Below are 21,403 nucleotides of genomic sequence, written 5' to 3' on the forward strand. Positions count from 1 at the left end.
CATTAATGCTTTGCTCTGAGGATATTTTCTAGGTATAAGGTGGGACCTCTCGGGGATCGAGTCTAAGAAACTGCTACCAGAGAAATTGCAAACACACTGTTAAATTTGATACAGGACATTTGTGATAAATGCATGCCAAGTGTTATTTGTAGGAGAGTGTTGCATAATTTGATGGAAGCTGAAAACCACTACTTCCGTTTGCTACTATTTTTCACATAGTTATTTTTAAACAGAGTTGGTCTTGATTAATTATGTAAGCACAAGATTGGAGGAACGTGAGATGCATAACAGTTTAAAAAACAAAAGATTCATGTTGGTGCTAAATAAGAGCAAATGTGCCTGGTTGTGATATCTACTCTTACAAAACAAACAAATACCCTTGGGAATACCACTAGAGGTCCAACCTGCATATAGATTCATGCTAACATTTTTTGGAGGCCTTCAGTTTTGGTCTTCTGAATGTGTTAATGTATACAGACAACCTTTTTGCTCAAACCTTTCATGTTAATGGCTAACGTAAGCTAGCAGCTGCAGATGCTATACACTGTTCTGGACGAAGGGTGCACAAGACATGAGTGAGAAGGATTTTTTTTTTTACTCTGGACAGCATTGTTGTTGATTGCTGGGGTCGCAAGGGTCACCCCAAGAGCAAGAGTGCCGGACCCAGCCACCTCTGGACCTGTGAAGTGCTGCCTGGCGTCGCCCCCTAGTGGACGGGAGCTGATTTCTTATCACTTACGCTCACACACGTCTTTCAATCAAACACTGGTCACATGATCTGGGTTTTCCCTGACTTCAATGCACTCTATTTCCTCTCTCTCCCTCTCCCTCTCCCTCTCTCTTTCCCGCTCTTTCCGTTTGGCCCGTTTCTTTTTCTTGTGCCGCTTCTTCGAGGGTGGAAAGAATGTCAAAAACACCGGTAGGATGACAAAACAGTGCAGCACTGTGCAGCCGGCTGTGAGAAGGGAGCACTTGAACAGTGTATAGGTCAGGTTAGAAGGCACAAAGAGAAGAGGCATTATCCCAATTACAAAACAAGAGGCGTTCTGCAAAATGGCGGCCCCATGCTCCTCTAAAGAGATCTTGATGCACTGAGTCCGTGTGTGCTCAGTGGCCAGTACGAACGTGTAGAGGTGGGGGGCACAGTGATCCATGGCAAAGTTGAGAGTATAAATAAGGCACAGGATAGAGATGCTGTCCATGTCTACATTCCAGAGCGTCATGAGACCCAAAACGCCCAGTTCCACTGAGGTGACGGTCAAGATCAACCAGAAGTTCCCCAGTGGGTTAATGACCAGGAAGAAGGTGAGGATGAGAATAGTGAGCACGCTGAAACCCGACGTCAGGATGGGGGAGATGATGGAGGAACTGTAGCGGTCCATGAACACGAACGTTGGGTTGAAAACGATGAACTTGATGCTGTTTATAAGGGAGAGAGGTCGAAGTCTCTCCAGCAACTCCACGACCTCCTCCCTGGTCTTCTCTGTCGTCCTGGCCACCAAGTACATCTTGGACGCGATGATGTCGTACTCATCTCCGTTTTTAGAGAAAATGATGTCGTCCACAAAGTGTTGATATTCTGGGCTCCTCAGAAAAGAAGTCTTGAGGATGTTAATGAAATCACTTTTGGTTGATGCGCTGACATTCACGACCCTCAGATAGTGAAAGTAATTATCGATCCATGAAATCTTATTAAAGCCCTGGCCCAATGTCTTGAGGTGCTCCTGCACTGTGGAGTTCCAATACTCAATGGGCTCGTAGATGTAAAACCCAATCACCGGACTGTAGTTGCTAAAGTATTTCTGTTGAGTCAGGGCGAATGACACACTCGGCGAATTACTAGCTAGCAGATTAATTATGTTGGAGCCATCGCTGATTTGTAAACATCCCATGAACGAAAAGGAGGCGTAAATCAGGTAGAGGATAACCACAAAAGGCTTGACATAGGTGTTGGTAATCCATTCTGTGTAATGCTCCCTCAGGAAGTGCTGAATGAAGTGGTTCTGGTACGGTACACTGTCGTGGTGTGTAGACAGGTCGTGGCCGTCACTCATCATGGTCTTAAACCAAGTGGGCTGGCGGTCCAGATACTCCACAGAGGGGATCTTGCAGCAGAAGACGCTGTGATAGCGGTTTTGCTCCAGCTGTCCGGCAAACACCAGGCAGGAGCCATAGAACGAGAACACGTAGAAGTAGTTCACCAGGATTGCTACACACATGCTCTGACAAAAGACCTTCACAGATTCAATGTTGGTGAAAGGACTGGCACCCATGCCGAAGGTGATAATATAGAGCGAGCTGGTCATGGTGTAGCACACCATCACGTCAGCGAACGCATCTGCCACCCTCTCCTTGAAGGGCAAACTCTCTCTGGTTCTTCTCCAGCCTGCCAGAAGCTCAAACACACCCTTTGTTCCATGTCCTGAAAAAAAAAGAAGCAGTAATTTATAATTTGATGCATGGAAAATTCACAGAGAAACTTGATTACATAGCAATGTCAGCATAAATATAATCTACAAAAAATATACAACACGAGTAGTGAAAGACCGATATATATCAGCCAGGGTGATTAATTGCCCAATTTGTGATTTATTGGCATTGGTTGAAAACTGCTCACTTGGCTGATTACCAGAAGTGATAGTTGTGTCAGTTCCTAAATCTAATAACAACCCATGTCAGCAGACAATAGACTTTTTTGTTTGTTTACATTTTTTTCAGTGAATTTTAATCATTTAAATGATATAAGTTCTTATAATATTTAAATAAATATATCCATTCTAGGTTGGCCCATGATGTTTATTTGGCCAGCCATGCCATGTTCACAAGAAGGGAGAAATATAGGAAAAAGCTTATTTTTTAACTTATCCTTTTGTTTTAACACTTTTTTTTTTATTTTATTTTTTTTATCATTGCATCAAAATTTACAGAATATAAGTGAATTTAATTAACAAAATGTAACTTTTGATATAGTTGGATATATGCAGCGTTTACTTTCAACCTACATCTCTCGAACAAGTTTGATTTTTGGCCTTTCCCATTAAATCGTTTGGGCACTTCTGACATGTGTGTGTATATACTGTATATGAGCACTTATGTTGATAACATTAGTTAATGATCTGTGAACTAACATGAACAAACAATGAATTGCTGGATTTTTATTAACTAACATTAACAAAGATTAATAAATACTGTAACAAATGTATTGCTCATTGTTAGTTCATGTTAGTTTATACATTAACTAATGGTTACTAATGAACCTTATTGTAAAGTGTTACCATTTTATACAGTGGAGGCCAAATTAGTTTTAGATTACTAGTGTAAACGCTTCTATCTTGTATTATTCTTTATTAATAAAAATCATTACAATTTGAGTAAAATGTTCATACAAATCGAGTAAACAAACAGAATGCAAAATCTTCACTTTTTCTTATAATTTTTTTGTTTTTTCTGAATTTGAATCCCAGGTTTTCAACGTGCCCTCAAAATTTTGGACCCCATTGTATCAGAGTTTTTTTTCAGCCATTGGCTAGATATTGGCATGGTCATCGGCCATTGAAAAACACATTATGGTCAACCACTAAATGTGCATTATGGAATAATAAACCTTTCATGATAGTTATAAGATGAGCAGTAATTCAATTACTCTTCTACCATCCACCTATGGGATCACTTAAGCGCATATATCAGATCTAGTGCGCGTGTGTGCACACCGTCACCTTTGGACATATAATACATATGACTTTCATCCACTAAATATTTCACTCAGCATCAAGGACATCACAGCCTGTCTCTACACACTCTGTCACTGTCAAGAATGCGTCACAAAAACTACTCTCTTACCTCTTTCTCCAAAATCATAAATTTTCATTGAGCTGACAGACATGGAGAAAAACCTAATTAACCATAAAGGATTACGCCAATGTAATGAGTCAGATGGACTGGCTTTCCTTGCTTTTAGTTTTATTAAGGGGGAGAAGAAGTCCATTAGTCTGTGAATTCATCTGCAAGATGCGGAGGTTACATGGTGGGCTGGTGGTAACCTGGTGGCTGCATGTTCAATAACATGTACTCAAAAAAGGGGTACCAACATCACAATCTTTCTTTTTATCATCAAGTACACTTAAGCTAGACACTTAGCTTTAGGGTGCTCTGAAAGGGCTGTCCCTGCAATAACAGGAAGCTGCTCTGAATGTAAAGCAGCTGCTAAATGGGAATTAAAAGCGAAACTACTAAACATAAAGTTTGGTAGAAATGAAACATTCAGACATCTGAGTGTGAACATGGGTCACTACTTGCCAAATTATATAGATCAACAAAACAATTGTACGAGGAGTTTAATTAGTGATTAGTTGCGGACCCTGCCATCTCATAAAAACACCATCACTGCTCGAGCAATTTTCTCGCTTTCTCTAATTAAGAAGATTAATTAAATTCATGAAGTGAGTGCCATTTATTATTTTCAAAATCTGCAAAGAAATGTAAGAGTGCCAATTCGTAATAAAGAAAGTTTCACTTCATCTTTGCTAATGGAAATGGAATCTAATTTTTCTAATTTATTCAGTATCAATTAAATGCAGTTACAAATGACAGATTATATACTTCTCAAATTGCATCAGAATGCACAGGAAATGTAAACACTGAACTCCACAATGTTTTCTGCAAAAAAATAAAAAATAAGCATGACTTTCCACATTATTTTTTTAATTAATCTTGCATATGAAACAAATATGTTGCCGCTGGCCTGTCACAGAAGTCCGTACCTTTCTCATAATTTTTTAATTTCATAATTTCACTCATGGAATATTTCATAAATGTTGATATGAGTTAAAATACATTCTGGTTTGGTGCCAGTGAAGTGGTACTTGAGCTTTACTGATGAGCTATAAGCACTTATCATAACATTCTTCATTATTAATAACAACAAAAACACAAAGATGATAGTTTTACTTGGCATTAGCATTCTACTGTTCTGAGTCTGGATGTCATCACCTTCCAAATGAGAAGTACTTGAATGGTAATTCTAAACAGAATACAAAAGTCCTCCTTATCAGAATGACATGGCGATTTCTTCAGTGTGTGCCGTGCAATGAATCACCACAATATAAATGGAGTGCCACCAGGCTGCTGGTCAAGGGCAGTAAGAAAATGTGCTCAGTTCTAAAAGTCTCTGATGAAACAGGACAAAGAGATAAAACATGACTAAACAACTGCACATCTGCTAAGATCAGTGATTTTGAGTCTTTTTTTGCAGTTTTATGCAGCCTAACAACCCCATCAGAGAAGCTTACCTTCATCTACACCGAACCAGGAAAAAATACTCTACAATCATTTAGCATTAACGTTTCTATTATTTAAATAGCCTGATCCACTTCTTAAAGTAAAAGAGAAGAGTTAAGCTGTTAATTGCAAAGAAAAAAATGGTGTTTTTAATTCTTATGATCTTTTGGTAACTTTAATATTTCCTTATTTCTGTTTTATAGGTTTAGGGGCCGTTTTCACAACACCATTTTCAACTAAAAACTTTGAATGCGTTTTGGCCGTTTATTTACACAACAACGGCATTTTGGGGGCCAGAAAATGCAAACTTTTGAAAACCGAATTCAGTGCAAGTTTTTGAAAACAATACAGTTATCGTCTCTATGTAAACTACAAAAACAGTGGCGGTCATGCGCATGCGTATTAAGTGTTCAGGCTATAGCCGCGTAGTTTTTCTTTACAAAGTGACATCGCCAACTACTGGCCTGGGATGCATAATACAGCGTTTTTAATTGTTTTCACAGATCCTTGTGAACGGGGATCGTTTTGGCAACGATCAAACGTCTGTACACGTAACATGCAAAGGAAAAATGCTTCCGTTTAGTACATCATTGTCATGTAAACGTACCCTTAATCTTGCCAAGATCCCCCTGCAGAGGCTCAGAATCACTGAGCTATGGATTTGCTTGAACAAATATGAGAAAAATATTCTGTTGCTTTATTTTTTTCACCTTTGAAGGAGGATTTCATTCTTTCTCCGTCTTTGTGATGGTATGCAAAAGCTTACTCCTAAAATAGCATCTACTGTATGTCAGTGATTCAAACAAGCTCTGTCAAAAGGGGTCCATCCATTTAAGGGTGTAGATTAAATCAGGGCCACTAGAGGAGTGCGTACCAAACCAACATCTTGAAACAAGATTGACACGTTTTGCCGCAGCAGCAGCGGCAAACGTTAAGGAGTGCAGCAGCAAATAGAGCGCATTCAAAACAGAAAATACAAAGCCATGAGATGACACGAGGGAGGCCTGCTCCTGCCGGTTCTAAATCACATGCACAGTAAGACAGACAATATTGAGGTATTTCAAATAAAACCATTTCCACAACATCTGATGACTTTAGTTGACCAGCACTTGCCTAATAGGGCTACGGGGACCATGAATGCTCCTGAACATAGAGGGGGGAGTGACCCATTGCTGTCCCTGACATACATTTACTTCACCCTCTTACTTCAACATTATCATACTGTATATTATTCACATACAACAGTGAGGACATCTAAGAGTGAACTTACTAAACGGGTGCAATATTTTTATACACAGTATTTAAGTGCAAATACTTTTTCACGATCCATCTGCAATCCATCTTCACTAGATGGAAAATGCTCAAATTAAGTAACTGTCATTCTTTTCATCACAAACACACCTTTCTATCCGCATTATGTTTATTACGTTTTATTCACAAAACTCACTTATTCATCAAGTGATGGAGAAGAGCAATATAACTTGGCATATACTGTATATAAATTGTAGATGACAAATTTGGAGAAGCTTTGAAAGTGTAGATTGCCAAGCTACAATTTAAGCATAGGGCCCTACACACCGGGACGAATATCGGCGCGCGTTATTCGCCAGCGTTTTTCAACGCGTTTTTTGTGTTCACACCCAAGCTATTTTCGCTGACGATGAGCCGAGTGAACATGCAAATTCATTCCCTGACATTAGATGGCGCTTAATGTAAAACAGAAACCACTCCATAACAGTTCTCTTTTATCAAGATTTTTGTAGTCGCTGTCGCGTTTGTCATAGTTCTTTATGTTCCGACACCAACGAGACTAGCAGCTCTACAATCATCTTGCCTTGCATCTTCCTCGTCTTATTTCTTCCCGGCAGTGTAGACGCTACTTGGTGTATATCTTCTTCGCCGTTACGTATGTGTGGCAAGACCGTTTTGTGTTTGAGCGCCCCCAAGTTGTGTTTTACTGTAACTTCAGAAGCTCCAGACACGTGAACAAAAGCGACAAACTCATTGGTCGGATAGTTTTTGACGCGGCGCGTCAAACCAAAAAAACGAACCTGAGGCGCTTTTTAAAAAATGACGCTTTTACGCGTGGCGTTTTTCGCGCCGGTGTGCACATTGGCGCCCTTTGTTTAGTCACGAGGTGTTAAACGTCGGCGAATATCGCGCGCGAAATTCGTCCCGGTGTGAACAGGCCTTTAGGCTATTTAGTTAAACTACAGCCAAGATACTGTTTGAAAAAGTAGTTACTTATTATATAACTTATTGGTAAAAATGATAATTTAGGAAACATTTTACAACAAGGTCTCAATGTTAACAGTAGTTAATGCATTAGTTAACATGAACTAACTATGAGTAGGCTAATATATTATTATAGCATTTATTGACTTTTGTTAATGAGTTAATAAAAAATACAATTGTTTCCTTTGTTCATATTAGTTCATAGTGCATTAACTATTGTTAACAGATGCATGCAAGGGGAACATGGCAGCTCTAGCCATTTCTTCGCTGATTTTCCCTTTTGTTGTTGCGTTTTCTCAACGAGCTCCCCCTACAGCTGTGGGCCGTATATTTCACAACACTGTAGTAAAAAAATCTCACTTGCGGCACTCTCCTCCCCCTTTCTACCGCTGCTCATGTGCATTTGTTATTATGGGAGCCGGCCAACTTTATCATGTGGAGCTGTCTACCGAGGTGGGTAATACATCATACACAGTATCATATGGCGGGTGTTTATGTTGAATTGCCGTAAAGTAGTTTGTGTTTCTCACTCGTTCTCGCTTCTCACGAGACTTCCTATTTCCAACTTAACGGGACGTTAGTCCCCATGTTGCAAGGTTGGTTTTCTGCCAGGGAAAGCTGGGGGGTGCGGGGAAAGTCACCATTCTCACCAGAACAGGTTATTTAACCATCCAAATGATTTCTAAACGGATTGAAAAAGATTGCCAAGTTCCCCTTTAACAAATGTAACCTTATTGTACAGTGTTTCCATGATTTATATAAAAATAAATATCTAGTTTAGTCATAAAACTCTAGAGGGAGCAGGGTGATTCCTTTACAAGCAATCTGCAAGCATTCAAATCATTACTGCATGGCACAAGCTGATTGTGCAGCCAATTTGATTACTTGCTCAAAATAGGCTTTAAATAGTCTGGTTCATTGTTTGATGTAGTCTAGTCCTGTAACATGCAGAGTTTCTCTGAAACCCTCCACCTCCCCAGCTCCACCTACCTAGATCTGCTATGACATTTATTTACTGCATGTATTTCCATTTATGCTGCAGCAGCATATCTTACCTGCTCACAGAAGCATGTCTGTGAATCTTTTAGCAGCAAGTCTTCACTTGCTCTGCAGCAGCTGCAATAATCAACAGCAGCAGCGTAGCAGATCTAGTCCGCCAAGACAAATACATTAACATTGCCATATTCAATAACATGATAAAACAATTCAGTGTTGTCATGATTGAAACAAATCTAAATTTGAACAGGTACATTTATAGTAAATACAACAAAATACCCTAATTTACGTAACTAAGTCTAAACCATATAAGAGGGCTCAAATATGTATTTTATTTATGAATTTATGAACTGCCTGAACGAACTGCTCACTAGTAGTCTTTCCAGCACTAGATGAGAGAGAGAAAAAAGAAACACTATTATAGATGATATACTATTATGCATCTGAAAAAAAGTAAAGTTAGTAGACATTACTTTAGTTAGTTACTTCCCAACAATGCTAGTTGAGTACACTCCCAGTACAAAGGGAAAACAGTTATGTAGGATTTACTTAGAAATTGGAAATTCTAGTAAATTTCACAAATAATTAAAAACAAATGGCAAGTAACACATTAAATTAAAGGAGAAAGACTGAAAGAGTATTTTCTTGTAAAATATACTCTAATGTATATATATATAGAACCGGCCTGCAAAAGGAGGAATTGCACTGCGGAAAATTGTGTTGGGTTTGTGTATTACAGGATTTGCATAATTCCTTTAGTGAATCGGGCACTGAAACAATACAGACAGCATGCGCAAATAAACAGTGGGTGCAATTCATTCGTCGCGAATTCCTTCCCCCAGAGTTTTTCCCATGCTACTTTGAGAGAACACCTGGGGAACTGAACCAAAATGTTCCCTGCACGTCTCACAAGGGGTACGGTAGGAAATAAAGGGCTGTTCCTCATGTCTCTGGGTGCTGGTGGACAGGTACAACATTCCACATAGCTAAAGAGGGCAGTTTGTCACAGGCCTCCTGTGGACAGTTCTAGTCGGCACCGGCTGGAGGAAAGCTACTCTGAAGCCATGGCTTTAATATAAAGAGCTGCATCACCTCTCTCGCTGCAATGCAGTGAGTCATTAAACAAAATTACTGCTTTAAAACTTCAGCACCAGAGCAGCTGCAAACACATCCATCACTTGCAGGAAAACACCCTACGGATGGACCCTTCGTACACCTCCAATAAAGCATGTCCAGTTGTGACAGAAGATGGGAAAAATATTACACAGATTTCCATACTGTGTCAGTATTTCTGTGCTGCAGTGACAAGACACGTACAATAGACTATATATCCTCTGAACAGCTATTCTAGAAGTAGTGCAGTATTTTTTGTACATTTATTTATTTCCAAATGGTATAATGGTATTACCACATTTTTTTGGACATGCAACATGGTATTACCATGGTGTCATATAAAGTGTATTGTAGTACCAAATATCATGTTACAGTAATTTGGATGTCATTTAGTACCGTACCATAATGTGTTAAATTAAAGAAGCATGGTATTACATCTGATACCATGGTACTATCTTAGTCCTTCTTCGCAGCAAATGTCACAACAAAAATATCTTGATTTATTGTGCTTTTTATCTATCATATCACAAAATCATTTTCCGGTATTTCTGTTAGTAAAAATATAACAAACTCCATTTTTCAGTTTATGCTGAAAAAAAAAGGAAAGCAAGCCTTGATCTTACACAATTTTATTTCTCAACATTTTAAAGGAAAAGCTTCTCAAATGCTTTAAGGTAAGTTTTGTAGTGGAAACAAAGACCAAAAAAAATTGTCTCATGAAATTATCAGTATGAAGGCAGTGCTGCTCGTTCAAAAAATAAAAATAAAACATGCTGAGAACGCTGGATTACAAAAGTGCCCAAAAATTAGCATCTCGTTTGACAGTGAACATGTCCTTATCTTAACACGGCACACATCACAGCACACCGTTAATCCCGCTGCTAAGGATTAGGTGTGCAATTTGCACAAAACTCAACAAAACAGTGCCAAAGTAGAGAGCTGGGTGCTTTGCAGAGCCAGTCAAACGATTGCAGTCAGAAGATGGAGAGAATGGTGTGACACTCCTGTCGTTGTATTGAATGGCTGCTGCTTTTTGTGGCACCCCACACATCTGCTGCATCTGCAGCTGCTAATGAAAAGGCTTGTGCAAACGCACTGCATGTAAATCAGCAGAGGGCTTGAGTTACTCGCACGTAATTTCATTGGAGTGGACCTCATCAGTCTTGCTGTTGACTCTCCGAACCATCATTTAGCTGTGTTTGGCAATGGATAAGTTTCAATGTATAACCTAAGATTTTCAAGATGGAATTTGAACAGAATTGTAGTAAAATACTCTACAATTCAAACGTCTGGTGTTGTTAAGTCTCTTATGCTCACCAATGCTGCATCTATTTGATTAAAAATATACAGTAATACTGTGAGATAGAAAACAATTTTTGACTTTGAAAAATGACTCTTTTCTGTTTTGATATATTTTAAAGTTTTGAAAATTCTTTGATGAATAGAAAGTTCAAAAGATCAGCATTTATTTGAAATGTTTACTGTCAAACAACAACACAACAGTACTGTAAATGCATTCTGTTAGGTGACAATGAGTTATCTTTATCTTTCCTTAAAAAATGAAATCAGAAATGATCAATAGACCTATAAATAAGACTGAAGAAACTGAAGAAACTGAAGAAAAAGATCTCTTAAGCTGAACATAAAGAACAAATCTAAAAATATCCAAGAGAAAGTACAAAGTATTCACATATGAAAAAGGATGTCCAATAAAAGTAGACCAATAAAAAGTTTGAGCTTTATATCCATTGTGAATGAATAGTTAAAACTTTCAGATCTTTCTTTTGGCCTACTTTTCTGCTGTCAAATGACCTGAACAAAATGCCCTGGATTTATTGTGCTATGTGGGCCACACTATTTCAAAATGTACAGAAATATTATCAGTTTTGCACAAAATAATGATGCTACATTGATATAAAAAAGACAGCGAACTACAGCATACAGTAGAAACAATAGTAGTGCCATTTTAAACAATATATCAATCCTAAATGTAGAACAGCAATCATGGAAATGGTTGAATAGCTCATGTTCTCCCTTTAACGCCACTCAGTTTCTATATGCCGTGGCTTCAGTTACAAAAACTCATGGGAGTATATCTACCTTACAATCTGGCAGTATTTCATGTCATTGTAAAACATGCCACTGCCAGCATACGTCAGTGTGTTCAAGGCCTTCACCGGAAGATCTATTTCAACTGCACTCCCACACTAAAAACAGCACTTTTCCTTTTAGTGGTATAGCAGCGTAAAAATGACAGTAAAAATATTGTCAGGTTCAAACAGCTTTAATCCAAAGCACTTTTGCATTTTTAATGCAAATTATTTCACTTGAACTAAGCCACTAAATGAAAAAAATCCATTCCCGTAATTTCCAATCTTGCATAATTTTTTCAATCAGAAAAAAACCCTGTGAAACATAAATCATACAACTGAAAGATAAAAGGACTGGAATATTAATGACAAATGGAGGAAGGCAGAAGAATAGCTGGACGTCTATTACTATTTCTATTTCATGCACTGATTCAGTAGTGGCACATCATGCCTGAACAAATATGCAAATGAATATTTTCTCTTGGCTTATGATGTCCAACAAACCTTTCTCATCCTGATTCTTCCTCCTGACAATGGCAAATTATCCAGCCACAGGCTTAATGGCATGTAATATGTGATGCTTGAAGACATTTGTGATAAGTAGTTCATTGGTAAGAGCCCTAATCTCTTCCCCACGACTTGCTCTTGCCTTCTAGCACTAAGGCAAATCAATGGCATTCAACATGGTCAGTTTTCAATCTACTAACACCCCATCATTTTCCAGAGGGAGACAGCAAAGGTCTGCTGTAAATGTTGGTGGTTCTACATGTTTTTTTCTGGAATGGTGATTGAGACGGGATTGGGCTTCCCAGGCACAGTGAATATGTGTTAGACCAGGCACAATCATGCTTGTGTGGAGAGAATTGCAAGGAGATGATCCAGATCCCAGGGCACATGCTGTTCCACAGTCTGTGGCCCTAAATGAGCTCGATCAATAGAACTGACATGCTGGGGAGTGACTACACCACTGCGAGTGAACACACACACACACACATTTACAATATGGCTCATGACAGATATATGCACCTTTAAGCCCACATTTAACTACATTGCATGCTTATATGCTACAATTAGTAGCATAACTCAGATGTTTTTTTCAAACAGCTGTTTGTTGCTTTTCCACTAACAAGCTAGTTTTTTAACGAGTAGCGTGTGGATGACAAAATGTCAGAGTTCTCTTACATCTAGTCATCTTTGTCCTAATTTTGACTAAATCTGCTCTTTGATTTGTTCTTTTATTTGTGTTTGTCGGTTATTATCTTTCATCTTTTTTCTTTTATAACTGATCTAATTTCTTATGCTAATCAATTCTCTATCATAACTCTATTTTATGTAAGAAATCCGTCTAAAGTCTAAAGGTGCAACAATATTTTCTTTGTCAAATTTGAGAGATTTAGCAAAAAAAATTTGTAAATGAGCTGCTAAAATTGCATTTAAGGACAGAATAGCAACCATAAACAACAGGTCTTTGTCCACTTAATTTCAATGATGTGAAGACATGAGAAATTAATCAGCGTTTGCACCAATGGTCTGTTTGAAGAAAAAAAAAAAAAACCCATGGAAGTCAATGGGGCCCATCAACTGTTTGGTTACCGACATTCTTTAAAATACTGTATCTTCTTTTGTGTTCAACAGAAGAAAGAAATTCATACAGGTTTGGTTGGTACGACTTGATGGTGAGTAAATGATGACAGAATTTTCATTTTTGAGTAACCTATGCCTGTTTCTGGCTTCATCTTTCTTTTTCTTTTATGCATTTTCATTTCTTTGCTGTCAACATGACTCGCTCACCACATGAACTTCTCGCATCTGTTCAGTTTCAGAACGTTCAGCAGAGGAGAGGATCAGACTATTTTTGGAGAGGGTGAAGGGGACCACAAATTGAAATATTAAAACTACTTGCACGATTTGTGGATTTTTTTTTTCTGAAATAAAATGTTTTAATAATTATACTAAATGATACTATAATATACTAATTATACTATAATAATTATATAACCCTTATTTGGCTCCCTGAAGATTCTTTAAAAATGATCATTTTGTGGCATATGAAAAGACAACAGTGTGAGTAAATAATGACAGAAATTTAAATTTTTTGTGTGTGTGAAAAATCCTATCCCTTTCATTTATATCTAAAATAACTGTGCTAGTATAAGAACTAGCCTTATAATGTCTCTGATTTTCATGATCAAGGCTCATCATGCAGTACGTAAACAGAGACAACAGCAAGCCGCTTTACTGTACATACACTGAGATCAGGAGGTGAGTGCGTACTTTGACATTGATTTCCTATCCTGTCATTTGTCCCAGCAGAACAAAGCATCCGCCGCTAAGATGTGTGGCAGGAAGCAAGTCTATAAATAGGCCCTTGCTGTATGCGTCTGAATAAAAATAACCTCTAAACTTAAAGTGAAGGTATAGCGCACACTCCATTCATTGTCTCAGACAACAGTGTCACACATTGTTTTCTGCAGAGCATCCATCTTCTGCCAAGTCCTTTAAAAGGGACAGTTCACCCTAAAATGAAGATTATGTCATTGTTTACTCACCCTTATGTGGTTCCAACCTATTTGTCTCGTTAAAGATAAATTCTGGTAACACTTTAATTATATATAATACATTATAAAAGTATTTTTAATGCATTAATTGTGCCTTGTAATGCACCTTATAATGAATTGTATGGTCTCAAGATTAACTGTTATCGCAGTTTTAATACATTATAAAAATGATCTATTCATTGTTACACCTTTAGAAAGTATAATGCATTAAAACACACAACAAACCACCAATTTATGTAACAAGGAATCTGCAAAAAATATATAATGCCTTTTAGCTTTGGTTACAATTATTTATGAAAAGATATATAATGCATTATATTATGAATACATTTATAATGCAGTATAATTAAAATATACTTAGTATATCATTGTGACCATGTCTGTCTAAAAAGTACCAAAGGGCACCATAAAACTAGATTCCAAGATACCATAAAACTATATTCCAAGACTTCTGAAGCCATACTTGAAATTTTTGTGAGGAACAGGCCACAGTTTCATTTGAGTATCATCCACAAACTTGAATCCATTGTCACTTCGCCAACCAAACAGAGCCACCCCGGGGACCCCGCAGCACATTGTGATGTGCCGTGTAGAGTGTCAACATTCATCTTCACCGGCGGGACAAAATCTATTTCTCCAGATTGTCCTTCCTGTGAAGCTCAAATGCAAAGCATAGTAAATCACAGGTCCTCCTGCAAAGAGCTCAAAATCCAGTGGTCAGGGAGCAATTAATCTTCCACGCTGGGCTAGCTTTACAATAAGACTGAGCATCTGAGGGGTCCAGATCATTAGGGACACCGTAAATGGCTGGCTGAAGCTTAAGAGGTCAGTATACAGAACAGCACCGAGCATTATTACCTTTGATCCACAAGCTCCACAAGGACATTCAGGATCATAAAATCCTACAGTACAGTCAGTCTCTCTACTGACAATGTTTCCGTCTTCTTTAATTAGGAAGCCACATGTAGTTGTTGGTTGATTATTCTATTGCGTTGCTACAATAACCAAACCCATCGCAGAAAATAAGAAGAAGAAGCTGTAAGCGGTTATTCTCCGCAGGTTGTAATTGTGCTTTTGCACCCTGTATATCCTTGTTTTGAGAGAATCATGATTCTACCTCCATGGGAGAAAACAAATCGACATACTTTAAATCCGAAGCTAATTAGTTCCACTCAGTTGCGGGTTGTGACAGTCGTCACCTAAGGGCATCTAATGCAACCTAGACAGGTGTAAAATCTAAGGGTGTTTTTAACACCTGCGAGATGTGTTGGGTTTGGAGTTCGTTAAATTTCCAAGTTTGTTTTAGCTTGCTAGATTGTTTTCCCAGGGGTCCACAAAAATAACACAGCAGAAAGAACATAGCACTGTTGGAAATTAATGACTGTTCCTTATTATTCTCCCCAAATGCATGAACAATAGAAAGAAAATGATCTAATTCTGCAGATTAAAATGTTCCTTTAGATTCACACTGCAATAATTGGTGCAATGACAGGTGTTTGTTATCTAATATTACGTTTTGGATTTACATGATTAATATTGGAATGAGTTTAAGTCAAGCATGTGTATTATAGAGGAGACCAGATTTTACATTGGTTACAAGTTACCAAGAAAATTATACAAAAATAAACAAAATAACATAAAAATCTAATATTGAAATCAATGTATTTTTCTATATTACTCTTCATCTCTCTGCTTATCCACTTATTTTTCGTGACTCTCGGCAGGTTACACAGTTACCTGACTTTATGCGAGTCAGTGAATCATTCACTGAGCCGATTCATTCGAAACACTGGTTCGTTCAAGAAAAAGACGACTGAATGAGTCAATGAATCATTCAATAAACAGATAAGTTGAAAAACACCAATCCATTTTAGGGACGAAAGAGTCATTGAATCATTCGCTCATCGTTTATAACACTGATTCATTTAGGAACTAAACACCACTACTGTGTGTTCCTCAGAGATGGTTGATTTCATGGAACTGTTTGCATTGGCAAAGCAAAAATACGAGAAATACTGTTTTTAAAATGTAGGTTATTCAAAAATAACTACTTGTTCACTGAACAGTTTAACGTATAAAAGCAACATCACACTTGCAATCGTACTGTTAAACCGAATATTAACACTTTCTGTAGAAACACACATTAGAACACTGGCGCCAGTCATCCACAGACCTACATATATTGCAATATGGTGGTTTTACCTTGCAAAGCTTTGTTCATGGTTTTCGCGAATGAGGGTTTTTGTCATCAGCCTGATTTGGCAAGGTGGTTTTACCCAGTTACATGAATATTTAAACCCCACAAAATTTGATTGGATGCACGATATGTGACGTCAACAACAAACGATATGTGGAAAGTGTTCTCTCCGTTTTATTTTGCTATCCTAACCAAACACAATTACATATTTAGTTGCATAATGTTACTTACATAGCTTTGCTTTTTTATTGTTTTCGTTTTTTCTGTTGATGAACCACTAGGTGAGAAATGATAGCTTTAGTGTAAGTTCTACCAGGAAGACTCTAATGCCACTGCATTCATTCAGAAATATTAGGTATGGCCAAATTATCACTGCTTGACATTTGGAGTATATAAGTACTGAACTCTCTGTTTTACGTTCGCAGTTGATGACGCTCATGTTCCCTACCACCGCCAGGTTGGTCCCTGTCCATCCATCAGGGGTAGACTTCGCCCCGTCCTTCATCTTCAGGCAGGATCAGCCAAATCTGCATCCCCCAGGACTTGGACCAAGGACGGGGCCTATGCCAAATAACTTTTCTATACAACTAGACATGAATTATTGTAGCTCACTACCACTTGTCAATACTTTATATATACCACGGTATACATACCATGTAAACGTTCACTTTCTCTCTGAGTCTTTCTGTTAGAACCACTGCTCTACATCATTGTGTTTCACCACACTATGATTGTTCTATGTAAAAGTGCCAACAATTTACTCAGACATTCAATGGTCTATCATAAGTGGTACATTAACTATACCATCAATGAGATTTGCAGATCATGTTAATGCTACATCAATTTTCATTCATTTTAACTTGACATTCTTTACCATCGTTTTGGATTTTCAGGCAAACATTGAAAGATTTTCATTGTATCACAAAAATGTTGGCCTCTAATTATCTTCCATTTCTATTCCTTATATCACAAATTCTCCTTCTGTAACGATGAAGCCCATTGTTGCAAAAGCACTGACCCTGATGACTGCTGTGGAAAACAATTACACCCCCCCCACCCACCACCACCACCTCCTCCTGAGGAATCACACAGCAATTATAATAATCCTACATGCAATCACCACAGTATCCGTGAACAAAGCCGCACTTACCCATGGCAAAAAAGGGGATCCCAAGCAGCGTAGAGTTAAATTTCCCATCAGAGATGAAAAAAATCCCAGCTGCCGTCACGTTGGCGATGCATATGGTGAGGACACCCAACAGGCCCAGGAAGGGTTTCCCGCGCAAGCAGTCCCGCATAGAGCTGGAGATGGTGGCTGCCAGGAGCACCAGCACCAAGCTGACCAGTACCTCGCTCTTGGCCAGTACTCCTGTCTTGTGGAAGTCCCGCCATAAGCTGAAGGACGTAAGCGACTGAATTTGCAGCTCCTCGCTGTCTGTAGCCAGCTGGTGCACCAGCTTACAGAATTCACTCTCCCACTTTTCAGCAATGATGTCCTGCACCACTGGGCCAAGGTTACGGAGGTAGTAGGTGATTTGGATGGCGCGAGCAAACTTGACCTGTTGGTCCCGGCTATTTGTGGACACAGCCACGCCACCCAGCTGATGGCCAATAAAGGACACCCGACCATCCTAGGGCCAAAACAAAGCGGTTACTAATTTATTTCATTCAATAAAGGAAACTGTTATGAGTGAAATCCCATTTGAATACAATCTAACAAGTGTACTTTGCAATCAGTTTAAATCAACTGCCGTCCAGAAATGTTGAATAATTGGTACACTTGGAACATCTGAGGATTGAGATCTGTAGTACAGGCTGCTGGAAGAAATAGCAATAGCAGCCATGTACAGATTGTAAAACATTTTAAAATCGCAACTTTAATCCATATACCTTGAAAAATGAAATACATCCTATAAAATCATACATCTCTGGTTAATAAACCAATATTCATTTTTAAACTATAAATTTGTAAACTGCACAGAGTGCAGAGTTTTCCTACTCCAACTCCTGGCTGCAACTTAATATTAATTCCACATTATAATCATGTTTGACTTGCAGAATCAGCAAACCAGTTAATAAGCAGCTTTGTTGGTGTGGATTTGTTCTGGTATTTGAATGGATTTTACAGACTTCAACAAAGTATTAAAATTGTGTTCCATTTCAAAAAAAACAAAAAAACTTTCTAGAGGAAGCAGTGTGAACTAAGTGTCTTTTAGCTAAATGTCAGACAAGCAAAACAGGCCAGAAGAAAACACAAGCTGATTTCAAACCACGGCATGAAGCTGGATTAAGGTGTTAAGACAATCTCCACCGTTGAACGGCATCAGTTTTGCACCAAAAGAATGCAGAATGAATAAAATCCAGAGAAGATTGAAAGTTATTGTATTTTGCTCAGTAGTCCTAACATTTCAGCATCCAATAATGAGCTGGACAGTGCATCACCCTATGCTGAGTGAGTGATGAAGCCTTGGATGCAGAAATACAGCCTCAAGATGTTCTGAAAAAGACTGGCACAATTTGAATGAGCTCTTGTGGAGGCCACAGTGAGCGCCTCATTCACACGGATCGTGCTCCTACTCCTACTCCTACTGATGTAAGCTTGGGAAAACAATGGCTTGCTGCACTGTTGTGTTTTATTTAGTCTTACGTCTGTGGGTAGTGCAGCATTTTGACGAAGACTGTTTTATAGGTCTCAAATATTCAGTCTCAGTTAAGGTCATTTGAAATTTAACAATGAGCAATACACTGCAATAAATGATTCTGTGCTACAGTTGATCATTAAAATGAAAAATATAAACTATTTGACAGAATTATGTTCACATTTTTATGATTAAAATGCGACATACAAACATACTACTATACTAATGTTTATTCTGTTTGAATAATTCCAAATTTAGATTATTGATGAATGTAAGCAGTTTACAAGCATTTTTTATATAAACACACCTTATGCTCACATTTTCCCAGCATGCACTGGGGCCTCAAATAATAATATGGTTTGACTGTTTCCCAAAAAAACTGTTGTTGGTTTATTGTCATATTCAGAAACTTGTTGTCTTTAGCATGATAGCATGTATTTGTTCCTCTAAAATGATCAGTTAGTTGATTGATATGAGTGTAGTGTTTTAAGGCATTTTTGTTCCATAACTGATTCTCTAAACATTCACACATAAAGGGGAAATTTGCTTTTAAAAACTTTTTTTGAGTGAATACAACTTAAGAAACCTTCTTAGAGGAACTTAACAGTAATTTAAATGAATAATTGTTAGTAGCTCTTGTAATTCCAATTAACTCAATATTTTAGTTATCTGTTTCAAGTTGAATCATTTGTTTTAATGCAGCTCATCTGATTGATTCTAAGCAGTTGTTTAATTAATAGTAGCCTACTATCTGTTGCCATGATTGTATTTATTAGATATAGTGCTCAAGGAAGGTACGTCCTCTAACATATCTGTTGTGGGGAAAAAAATAAGATAAAAGTCTAGATTCTGCAAGTGTTTTTTAGTGTACATTGCATCACCAGCCTCAGAGTGCAGTGCTGGAGAACTATGCAGCTGATTCAGATGTTGCACATACTAGAATACAGCAGAACCGGGTCTATTCATAATTCTGATCGTTTCGTAATCTTTTATGAGGCACAGTCGCAATATGCCGAGCTCCCTTTTTGCAGTTTCATTGTTGCAATGTCGATCCATCGCACACAAAGGCTGCGTCTCAAAGCCCTCGAAAAAAACCGCTGTCTCGTTAGGCGGCTCGCGAGGTTTTGAAGCACACAGCCGCTGTACTCCAGACAATATATGTCTCTTACCTTTAACGTTGTATTTGGATAGCTCACGGGGACCTTGGAAAAAGTGCTGTTAGACAGAACAGCTAAGCGAATGTCTTCGAATATGGTGATGATATCATCCAGGAGGCATCTCTTGTCCCGGTGGCTCAGGACACAGAGATGCGCGAAAGTGTAATTGAAGCCTTTATAATTGACACGCATATCCAGGACCTTCTTGTGCACCTGGAGCACCTGCTCGGCCAGTTCCAGGATATTTCCCCCGGATTGGGCCAGTAAAATGAGTCTGCCATATCTGCCGGGGGTGTGCAGGTCCGAGTACAGCTTGTGCTTGGACTGGTCGATGGGGAAGAGGCTGTTGGCGAGACTCCTCTCGATCTTCGCGAGGCTGTGCGTCGGGGCGACCAGGATCTCCAGGTCCGTTTCGGGCTTAAACCGGCTCAGCACCGTGGATCCGAAAATAATGGTCAGGACTGCGGGGACGGTGAGGAAGAACACCGGATGCCTACTCACGAACAAACCCAGCCAGTAGAAAGAAGCTTTCAGCCCTCTGTGTATCACTTGCCGCAGCATCCTCCTCCAGATCCAGCTTGCAGCAGATGATGCCCCGGTTCTTCCTATGAAGCACATGTGACATGTGGCTCCAGTTCAGTCAATCCGTATGAGAATAGGCTACTCACTACACCTGTGAAGCACTGCAGCGATTTGCAACAAGACAGTCAGATATTGATCACTATAGAGGCTTTTTGGTTCCATCCCTCCCCCTGATGTGTGACTGTTTCCCTCGCTTCTTCTGCTGCAACAGCAGCCAGCAGCCCCTGTCTGATGTGCATGTGTGCTTAATTCGGACTATTCGATCGGAGGCGCCTGATTTATGGGCTTGATTGTAACCATGTGCTGCTGTGTGCATGGAAGGAGGCACGACGGGGAAATACTGTGGGTGGGGGCTAATTTTAAGAACACGCGCGATTCAAAGCCCTTGCTGATCGTGGACTCACCTCTTGAAATAGCCACTCGATTACTAATGAATGAGGCATTCCCATCTTAAAGAAAGGGCGGCAGGCAGTCCACACACAATGCCAAATGCAGTTTCGGTGCAGAGACGATAGCCTACAAATAATGTTGACCTAAATATACGTGGCTACTCATTTAA

At 38.8% G+C, this 21,403-nt stretch overlaps 1 protein-coding gene across 2 annotated transcripts; it reads right to left on the reverse strand.

Annotated features, from left to right (window-relative positions):
- Positions 1-672: 672 nt before the first annotated feature.
- Positions 673-20,956, reverse strand: ptchd4 (patched domain containing 4). 2 transcript variants are annotated; one of them, XM_079887369.1, is made up of 3 exons: positions 20,275-20,956; positions 17,617-18,097; positions 673-2,422 (listed from the first exon to the last, which is right to left on the reverse strand). In XM_079887369.1, exons 1-3 carry the CDS (start codon positions 20,878-20,880, stop codon positions 759-761), a joined length of 2,751 nt encoding a protein of 916 aa, XP_079743495.1. In that variant the 5' UTR covers positions 20,881-20,956; the 3' UTR covers positions 673-758. The 2 variants fall into 2 exon arrangements, with proteins under 2 accessions (XP_079743495.1, XP_079743496.1); XM_079887370.1 differs by lacking the exon at positions 673-2,422 and adding an exon at positions 12,630-12,678.
- Positions 20,957-21,403: the final 447 nt, after the last annotated feature.

The sequence above is a fragment of the Squalius cephalus genome (genome assembly GCF_949319135.1).
Source record: "Squalius cephalus genome assembly, chromosome: 12".
In the NCBI taxonomy this organism is placed as follows: domain Eukaryota; kingdom Metazoa; phylum Chordata; class Actinopteri; order Cypriniformes; family Leuciscidae; genus Squalius; species Squalius cephalus.

Coding starts and splice junctions, on each gene's coding strand:
- ptchd4 (XM_079887369.1), bottom strand. CDS start 20,880: ATGTGCTTCATAGGAAGAACCGGGGCATCATCTGCTGCAAGCTGGATC. Junction 18,098..20,274: donor ATCCAAATACAACGTTAAAG/GTAAGAGACATA, acceptor TTTTGGCCCTAG/GATGGTCGGGTGTCCTTTAT. Junction 2,423..17,616: donor GATCCCCTTTTTTGCCATGG/GTAAGTGCGGCT, acceptor TTTTTTTTTCAG/GACATGGAACAAAGGGTGTG.